Source organism: Chanos chanos, chromosome 2, assembly GCF_902362185.1.
Source record: "Chanos chanos chromosome 2, fChaCha1.1, whole genome shotgun sequence".
NCBI lineage: Eukaryota > Metazoa > Chordata > Actinopteri > Gonorynchiformes > Chanidae > Chanos > Chanos chanos.
In genome coordinates, this window is record NC_044496.1 from 652,706 (window position 1) to 663,352 (window position 10,647).

At 47.6% G+C, this 10,647-nt stretch overlaps 1 protein-coding gene across 1 annotated transcript; it reads right to left on the minus strand.

Moving 5' to 3' along the window:
* Nucleotides 1-431: 431 nt before the first annotated feature.
* Nucleotides 432-2,480, minus strand: LOC115828982 (extensin-2-like). Its single transcript, XM_030793096.1, has one exon. The coding sequence runs from the start codon at nt 2,478-2,480 to the stop codon at nt 432-434; it is 2,049 nt and encodes a 682-aa protein (XP_030648956.1).
* Nucleotides 2,481-10,647: the final 8,167 nt, after the last annotated feature.

Consider the following 10,647-nt stretch of genomic DNA (forward strand, 5'->3'; position numbering starts at 1 on the left):
GGGTATTACCTGAGCAGCGATGTGGGGACCAGTTCCGTTTGGTACCGTGCTGTTGGTACTAAGCTCTGCTGGCACAGTGCTTACCTGCTCATCTCTGACAGATGGTTTTTTATTTTATTTGTTGACCTCCACAGCTCGATGGTAGGTGATGATAAGAGATGATAGGAGGTGGTAGGTGATGATAGGAGATGATAAGAGGTGGTAGGAGATGATAGGAGATGGTAAGTGATGATAGGAGATGGTAGGAGGTGGTGGGAGATGGTAGGAGATGATAGGAGGTGGTAGGTGATGATAGGAGATGATAGGAGGTGGTAGGTGATGGTAGGAGATGATAGGTGATGGTAGGAGATGATAGGAGGTGGTAGGAGATGATAGGAGGTGGTAGGTGATGATAGGTGACGATAGGAGATGATAGGAGGTGGTAGGAGATGTTAGGAGGTGGTAGGTGATGGTGGGAGATGATAGGAGATGATAGGAGATTGTGGGTGATGGTGGGAGATGATAGGTGATGGTAGGTGATGGTAGGAGGTGGTAGGAGATGGTAGGTAATGGTAGGTGATGGTAGGAGTTGATAAGAGGTGGTAGGTGATGCTAGGTGATGGTAGGAGGTGGTGGGTGATGGTAGGAGATGATAGGAGGTGGTAGGTGATGATGGGAGATGATAGGAGATGGTAGGAGATGATAGGAGATTGTGGGTGATGGTGGGAGATGATAGGTGATGGTAGGAGATGGTAGAAGGTGGTAGGTGATGGTAGGTGATGGTAGGAGATGATAGGAGGTGGTAGGAGATGGTAAGAGATGGTAGGAGATGGTAGGTGATGGTAGGAGATGATAGGAGATGGTAGGTGATGGTAGGAGTTGGTGGGAGATGATAGGAGGTGGTAGGAGATGGTAGGTGATGGTGGGAGATGATAGGTGATGGTAGGTGATGGTAGGAGATGGTAGGAGATGATAGGAGGTGGTAGGAGATGGTAGGTGATGGTGGGAGATGATAGGAGATGGTAGGTGATGGTAGGAGATGGTAGGAGATGATAGGTGATGGTAGGTGATGGTAGGAGATGATAGGAGATGATAGGAGATGGTAGGTGATGGTGGGAGATGGTAGGTGATGGTGAGAGGTGGTAGGAGATGGTAGGTGATGGTGGGAGGTGGCGGGTGATGGTGGGAGGTGGTAGGAGATGGTAGGTGATGGTGGGAGATGGTAGGTGATGGTAGGAGATGGGAGGTGATGGTGGGAGGTGGGAGGTGATGGTGGGAGGTGGTAGGAGATGGTAGGTGATGGTAGGAGGTGGTGGGTGATGGTGGGTGATGGTTGGAGATGGTAGGAGATGGTAGGAGATGGTAGGTGATGGTGGGAGGTGGTAGGAGATGCTAGGTGATGGTAGGAGATGGTAGGTGATGGTAGGAGGTGGTGGGTGATGGTGGGAGGTGGTAGGAGATGGTAGGTGATGGTAGGAGGTGGTAGGAGATGGTAGGTGATGGTAGGAGGTGGTGGGTGATGGTGGGTGATGGTAGGAGATGATAGGAGATGGTAGGAGATGGTAGGTGATGGTGGGAGGTGGTAGGAGATGGTAGGTGATGGTAGGAGGTGGTGGGTGATGGTGGGTGATGGTAGGAGATGATAGGAGATGGTAGGAGATGGTAGGTGATGGTGGGAGATGGTAGGTGATGGTGGGAGGTGGTAGGAGATGGTAGGTGATGGTAGGAGGTGGTGGGTGATGGTGGGTGATGGTTGGAGATGGTAGGTGATGGTAGGAGGTGGTGGGTGATGGTGGGAGGTGGTAGGAGATGGTAGGTGATGGTGGGTGATGGTTGGAGATGGTAGGAGGTGATAGGTGATGGTAGGAGGTGGTGGGTGATGGTGGGAGGTGGTAGGAGATGGTAGGTGATGGTGGGTGATGGTTGGAGATGGTAGGAGGTGATAGGTGATGGTAGGAGATGGTAGAAGGTGGTAGGTGATGGTGGGAGATGGTAGGTGATGGTGAGAGGTGGTAGGAGATGGTAGGTGATGGTGAGAGGTGGTAGGAGATGGTAGGTGATGGTAGGAGGTGGTGGGTGATGGTGGGAGGTGGTAGGAGATGGTAGGTGATGGTGGGAGATGGTAGGTGATGGTAGGAGGTGGTGGGTGATGGTGGGAGGTGGTAGGAGATGGTAGGTGATGGTGGGAGATGGTAGGTGATGGTGAGAGGTGGTAGGAGATGGTAGGTGATGGTAGGAGGTGGTGGGTGATGGTGGGAGGTGGTAGGAGATGGTAGGTGATGGTGGGAGATGGTAGGTGATGGTAGAAGGTGGTGGGAGATGGTAGGTGATGGTAGGAGGTGGTGGGTGATGGTGGGAGGTGGTAGGAGATGGTGAGAGGTGGTAGGAGATGGTAGGTGATGGTGAGAGGTGGTGGGTGATGGTGGGAGGTGGTAGGAGATGGTAGAAGGTGGTGGGAGATGGTAGGTAATGGTAGGAGATGGTAGGTGATCCCTGGACATATCCTTCAATGTTTTAGAAATGTTTGTAGTCCCAGACCTGGTCTAAAAAGCCTGTGAGTGTCAGTTCAGTTCAGCCCTAAAGCATTAAGAGAGACGTAATCTGTCTGCTATGACATGTCCTGATCCCAGAACTACACCTAACCCAGAACTACACCTGATCCCAGAACTACACCTGATCCCAGAACTACACCTGATCCCAGAACTACACCTAATCCCAGAACTACACCTAACACTGGTCTTTTGCTGGTGTGCTGCTTTCTGTTCGAAGGGGGGGGGGGGGGGCTTAGTATTCAGATTTTCAGGTAAAACAAACCTTCTGACTTATTTAAACATTGTTGAACATTGAACATTGTTTCTTGGATGTGCACAAACGTGCTCTTGTTTGTCAGTTTGTATTCCTGAACTCTTTACGGTGGTGAGGGAGCTTTGAGAGCACTGCCCAACATATGATTAATTCAGAGAGAGTTTGTGGGTCCCTTCACATATTTGACCATCTTAGGGATGGAAAACATTCTGTTCTCAGTTTACCCTGGGGGGTTTTCATCAAACCCATCTGCAGGGGACACTGGGCCCTGCTATACACTCCTCTCATCTGCAGCATGAAGAATGCCATTAACACTTCCTACTCCTGTCCTCTGTATACATACATTGACAGAGAAGCCATTAAACCCAGCGGTGAGGCAGATGGAGCACTCCGCAGGCATGGGACGGGACAGTCGTTAGACAGTCACCTGATGTCTGCTAACTCAAATATCAGCTCCTCACCCCAGAGAAGGGAAAGCAAAAAAATCTCTCTCTTTTTTCTTTCTTTCTTACTTATTTACTTCTCAGTCATTACAAGCGTCATCACTTTTAGTTTACATTAAAAATTCAGAGTCTGTGTAGAAACAAAGCCTAATGTAATTTTTCTGTGTAACTATAACGTTTGTGAGTGTCCCATAGAAGCTGTGTAAACACAGTACAGAACCAGAACCTAATTTCTTTCTTCATCACACCCTGGAACACTGATATTATGTTTAGTTATACCTCTAATGAAAACACATTTAAACCTACTTTTAAAATATCCATCATAATTATAGCGGAAAGATACACTCTCTTTGATTAAACAACTAATACTCATTTGAAGAGGGTGGTGTCAGAAATAGTTAATTTGGATTGTTTTTCAGAAGATCAGAGAGGCACATAAACACTTCATTAAACTGATGATGAACTTGGAACTTTGGAGAGAACACTCTGGATTTGTGGGGTTCAGAAGACAGTACACACACACACACACACACACACACACACACACACAAGCACACACATAGCAGTGGTAGGGTGACTGCAAACGAAACTGACCTAGTTTCCACAGTTCTACAGTCAGTTGGAGAGACAGAAAGGAAACAGAAGAAAAAGAGAGTGAGAAAGTGGAGAGATAGATAGACAGAAAGAGAGACAGAAGGAGAGAGGGAGAGAGAGAGGGAGAGAAAGAGCGGGATAGAGAGAGAGGGAGAAAGAGTCAGAGAGAGAGGGAGAGAGAGAGAGAGAGAGGGAGAGAGAGACAAAGAGAGAGAAAGAGGGAGAGAAAGAGAGAGAGAGGGAGAGAGAGAGACAGAGAGGGGGGAATGTGTGTACCTCTGAGGGCAGTGTATCTCAGTGTGGGAAAGAGAGAGAGAATGTGCTGCTAGAGAAGGCCCAGTTCACTCACTCACACACACACACACACACACACACACACACACATGCACGTACGCACGCACACACGCACACATACACACGCACACACGCACACATACACACACACACACGCACGCACACACACACACGCACGCATACACACACACACACACACATGCACGTATACACACACACACACACACACATTCTCACTCAGCAACTGCAGCAGCCTCACAGGATTCCACACCCTCATCACTCAGGGCCTGGGCTAGAACTGCAGTCGTTTTTTTATCCTGTCTGCTGCTTCTGTCCAACACGCTTTCACGCTGTTTCGCTGAATTCAGCGAGAGTTCAGTATGAAAAAGATTCCAGTATAAACTAAATGTGGTGAATGAATATCTTCCCTTCACATGACTGATATCTAACATAATGGACCCTATCCTTAACCCTACCCCTGACCCTGACCCTGACCCTAAGTCCAAGTCCAAAAATCCATGATTTGGGTGTTTAACAAATTGAAGGCAGTCATTTGTCTATGGCTGTCTTGTTTTTTGCGTATGTCATTTTTTCACAACAGCCAGGCATATTTGTAGACTAGGCTTTTTTTAACCCCTGTTGTCTAACAGAGTTTTCAGCAGTGCATCTCAAAAAACGTTTACCAGGCCGGAGATAACATTTGGTACAGAGTCGGTTTTTTACATGACAGTCTGTTACCCTGCATTCTTACAGAGCCCCACATACGACCTAAAAGACAGTCAGACAAAGGGAGAGGGAGAGAGAGAGAGAGACAGAGACAGACAGAGAGAGAGAGAGAGAGATGGCTGTTTCCTATCCTTGTTCTCCCTTTTTTAACAGGTGAGGGCAGGAGACGGGGTTAATTGTGTATTGTCAGCTGCAGGCACTGTTGCCTCTCATTGGAACTCTAATTATTCCCTGCGACCTGAAGACTTCTCTTTCAAATCACTTGCCAAAAGCAGATCTGTTTCAGCACATCTGTTTTCACTCAGAATCCCACAGGAAATGATGGATTCTATTGTGCTTTTTCCTTAAACCATGAACAAACCGAGTGTTTGTGAGTACTGTTCGCTAGCGCTGTCACACAACAACTAATCAAAACATTCAAAACATTGAAATGTGACTTCGATTTCACTCTCCACTCTGCCACGGCGGTGCAGCAACTGTGGGTCTGCGAGTCTTCACTGTCTGGCTGTAGAACTTCAGTGTAACTGATCTCCAGTTAATGAGTCCTTACACACTCCCCTTCTCTCACACAGTGACTCGTTGAGTGCCATCAGCATGGTTAGGTGGTGATTTGCTCTCTCCGCTGGGAGGGCTGACATCATGCCGCAGGCTGACATGAGAGGCCGTTTGTGTGTGTGTGTGTGTGTGTGTGTGTGATCTGTTGGGAGGAAGGAGCAGAGCTGTGTGCACGTGAAGTGTTTTTAATGACATCACAAGACAAATGATCATGTTTCTTGGGTAAATTGTCTTGGGCAGAGGAGATGTGAGTCAGAGAGGATTACCTAATGGCAGAGCAGTGCCGTGGATGGAGGAGGGAGAGGTTCCACAAACACACTCCGTGTTTGAGCGCTTGGCTGTCCTGGACTCTACACTCCGTGTCTCCCCGGGGCGGTGCGGCCGAACCCTTCCCTCCGTCAGCCAGAGCAGCCAGGCCCCGGTCACGGGCCAGAGCCCAGGATGGGTGTAACACACCGAGAGATCTTCATTTCGCTCTCACAGAACTTCACACCAACGCTGTTTCTGAACGCGCCTCCTGTCACTCCGCGTCAGCCGCTCCAACACGCTGAACAGCGCTCTGATCGCTCACGGTTCAGGAGGAGGTAATGTTGACAAACGCCGGTTTGACACAGACACACACCGTGTTGACAGCTGTGTTGAGCTCGTTTCCCCCAAAGCCCCGGCTGCACCACTCTCTCTTTTTTTGACCTCATTCTGACAAGCGTGCTGCCTCAACACAGGCCCACTGATTAATGGGGCTCAGAGTCTTCCTCGTTCGTCCCTCCGGGATAACATGGCCACAGCCCAGAAGTCAACAACATACTTCACAGGCTGTGTCAGCGTTGGCCTGTCAGGCGGACCCATCCTGAAGCTCGGACACTTTATGTTTATCCATTCTCACTACGTGCGCTGTTTGTTTTATAGTTCTGTTAAATGTTTCACAAGCAGCACGAGACTCAACCGCCATCTGTTATATCTGCTCCTCACATGACTACCCTCGGCAACATCTGCACTGAGATATTTCAGTTTTTTAATGTTATTGTTATTGTTTTTATGTTTGTGTTCATGCTACACCCCCATACACACACCCAACATTCGAGTGACTCACCATGTTTATGACAAACCAGTAGAAACCAGATACCCAGAGTCTCATATTCAAAACGAATTAGTCCTCATTATTGTAAAATAAGTACCCAGTAGGCAATGAGGAGGTTGGAGTGCGAGCGGCGTGTGATGGGAGCTCCGTGGGGGGGGGGGGGGGGGGGGGGGGGGGTGCCAGTGCGCTCCTACAGAGTTGTGGTGCTGCTGTCGCAACTGCAGTGAAACTGAACTCTCAGCTACGTTTGGAATGACTCAGACACCAGCTCAAACACCAGCTCAAACACCAGCTCAGACCACAGATCAGACACCAGCTCAGACACCAGCTCAGACCGCGGCTCAAACACCAGCTCAGACACCAGCTCAAACACCAGCTCAGACCACAGATCAGACACCAGCTCAGACACCAGCTCAAACACCAGCTCAGACCACAGATCAGACACCAGCTCAGACACCAGCTCAGACCGCGGCTCAAACACCAGCTCAGACACCAGCTCAAACACCAGCTCAGACCACAGATCAGACACCAGCTCAGACACCAGCTCAAACACCAGCTCAGACCACAGATCAGACACCAGCTCAGACACCAGCTCAGACCGCGGCTCAAACACCAGCTCAGACACCAGCTCAGACACCAGCTCAGACCACAGATCAGACACCAGCTCAGACACCAGCTCAAACACCAGCTCAGACCACAGATCAGACACCAGCTCAGACACCAGCTCAGACCGCGGCTCAAACACCAGCTCAGACACCAGCTCAGACCACAGATCAGACACCAGCTCAGACACCAGCTCAAACACCAGCTCAGACCACAGATCAGACACCAGCTCAGACACCAGCTCAAACACCAGCTCAGACCACAGATCAGACACCAGCTCAGACACCAGCTCAGACCACAGATCAGACACCAGCTCAGACACCAGCTCAGACCACAGATCAGACACCAGCTCAGACACCAGCTCAAACACCAGCTCAGACCACAGCTCAGACACCAGCTCAGACACCAGCTCAAACACCAGCTCAGACCACAGATCAGACACCAGCTCAAACACCAGCTCAGACCACAGATCAGACACCAGCTCAGACCACAGATCAGACACCAGCTCAGACACCAGCTCAGACCACAGATCAGACACCAGCTCAGACACCAGCTCAAACACCAGCTCAGACCACAGCTCAGACACCAGCTCAGACACCAGCTCAAACACCAGCTCAGACCGCAGCTCAAACCACAGCTCAAACACCAGCTCAGACCACAGCTCAGGCACCAGCTCAAACACCAGCCCAGTCCCCAGCCCAGACACCAGCTCAAACCACAGCTCAAACCACAGCTCAGACACCAGCTCAGACACCAGCTCAGACACCAGCTCTCTAGGTAACATGTCAAACACACACCAGACATCATCTGGTATGGTCTGTTTCTATTAATGCCATGCAGTATAATAGAAGACTGACATTTTAAAATAGTATGTTATAAGTTTAGAACTGTTAAAACATACACTAGGAAAAATGGGTCACATTAAACGCATGTGAACTTCACTACACAGCTTTTCTGAGTAAACTCAGTGTTTCAGTCCTATAACCACCTACTTGCCCAGACATGAGTTGCCTTGTAAATTGTCTAGTAATTTTAAGTAATTTTTCATTTTTATAACATACACTTGTCTGCAGTTATGAGAAAGAAACATAAAGCGTTATGATTGAAATAACTAACTGTATGAAATGGTGGTGAGGAGATGAGTTTTGACAACATTTCTCATGCTTCAGTGAGGAGCACATGTACTGACTGTCTGAGTGTTACAGGTGTTCTGTCCTCAGCTCCACTGACCCTAACCCTAACGCTAACCCTAACAGCAGAACATTCTCCTAAGGCTTTTCTTAAAACCTAAAAGTCTAAAAATCTAAAAATTAACACTGCAATTTACAGAAACTCTTAATCAACTGGAAAGTATTAAAATGTCAGTAGGTGGGTCTTGACCTCAGGTTCTTCAGGTCAGAGCATGCTCAGAGAGAGGTTCCTAACCCAACTCTCCATCCCAAGGTTCCCAGACCGACCCCCCCCCCCCCCCCCCCCCCACCCATGCTCCTAACGGCCCATTTGGAAAGACGCTGTTTCATGTGTTGTTTCACTGCGATGTGACTTTCAGTTTGTTACATTCAAACAAACTGAAGTGAGGGCTGGTCATGAATAGCTCTGCTTGGTGGTCTGATAAACAGAAAATCATGGTCTTGTTTGAAGGAGCGATTCTTCGTCAGACACACATAATGACTCAGTATGGTAGTCATCACAGTTTCACTTACAAACACGTGTCCCATCTGACTCCACACTAAAGCCTGACTCAAACTGCACACTATCCCTCAGTTCTCTGATTATTTCATCTGGACTCATTCTCAGTGCGTAGAGAAAAGGTTATGACAAGACTGTCTTGGAGCCATTCTTCACGGCCAGTAGAAAGTTATTTTTTGAATAAATTAAGTGAACGTAAGCTACTGTTTCCACTGTGTAGGCAATGGTGTGTATAATCCGCATTGGCGTATCAGTGATGGGAAGCAGGGCAAAACTGTAGTATAAGGGGGTGAACGAGAGACCTCTGAGATGAGTTATGAGAGAGAGATTTGATGGAGGAGACCTGGGAGGTTGAACCTGACAGTTCATGGGTATTTGGTTGGTGTCTTTGATGATGTCTAATTTCTGATGAAGGAGTGTCCACAGTTAGACCCCAGAGGTGTTATCATTCTAGGGACCGTGTGACATGATGACTGTGTCAAAGCAAACTTGAGGAACTCTGAGAAACTCTCCGTTTAATCCTCTCTTTGGCTCCCTTGGTCACGTTGGTTCGTGTTGAATTAACTGGCTAACATGAATCGAGCATTTTTAGTGTTAGAGTGTTCCAACACACATGATCATGCATGTCTTCATGTCTTAAATGGGAAGTTTTGTATTTCATCGTAAGTTAACTCTGCAATGTTGTACTCAAAGCAGCAGTTTATAATCTCTCCACGTCTCTCTCACTAACACACACACACAAACGTGAGAACAGCGACTGGATTCTGATGGGTGTAGTCTAATGGGGGAGCGTCCTGGGAGGGCGTGGTGGAATTTCCCTTACTGGTTCACCCTGAGCGTTGACCTCAGTCCAGTACAGCCTCGTATGACTTGCCAAGGAAACAACCTTCACCAGGCCCCAAATCTCCCCGCCCGACCATCAAACCAGTATCAGCTCCCTCCACACAGCCAGCTCAACCCACACAGCTCAACCCACAACGGCAACACTTCCCCCAAGATCTGCACAAACGCGTCCCACACAACCTTTTCATCTTCACAGCACAAACAGGCCTGCTCTGTTTCTCCTGGGCACACTGAGCTTGTAGTACAGTTAAAGAATAAACTTTAAATTCAACTGCACACTTCTGCACTTAGATTACTGCAGTCAGTCTGGGCTTGTGCTGTTCCTGTGTATGGAGTGTGCAGATCCTGCTGAAATGGAAGCATTCTGTGAGGTTAGCCTTGCTAGGGCTTTGTTGCAATTTTGACTAGATAGCAGTTTTATTTAAGGCAAGTGCGCCATCTACTGGCAGTACATATGGCCCATTATTGAAATACAACGCTCCAGCTCAATAAATAATAACAATGTAAGTATGTTACTGTAGAAAGCAAGCACTTTATTTAACAACAGCAAAAAGTCATGACTAAGAGATGTTCATCATAAAATTATTATGTGCTATATTCAAAGGGCATTCAAAGGTGAAAGAATGAAAACATTTACAGTCTGTTATCCTGTTCCTCCTCATATTCTTCCATAATGAGTGTTTATTAATGTTGTATACATGCATATTCCAACTGGGAAAGAAACTCGCATTCTAAGTATTCAGTTTAAATAGTACAATTTGCATATTTTAGGAATGAATATATTATTTGAATGATTAACAACGTAAAGTGGAGGAGTCTGACTCCACCGCTCTGATCTTCACGGTTAGAAAAGAAAAGAGAACTGCAGACAAAAGGCAGGCAAATAATTAACCATTTAAATCTACCCATATGAATCTACCCATATGAATCTACCCATATGAATCTACCCATATGAATTTACCCATATAAATCTATCCATATGAATCTACCCATATGAATCTACCCATATAAATCTACCCATATAAATCTACCCATATG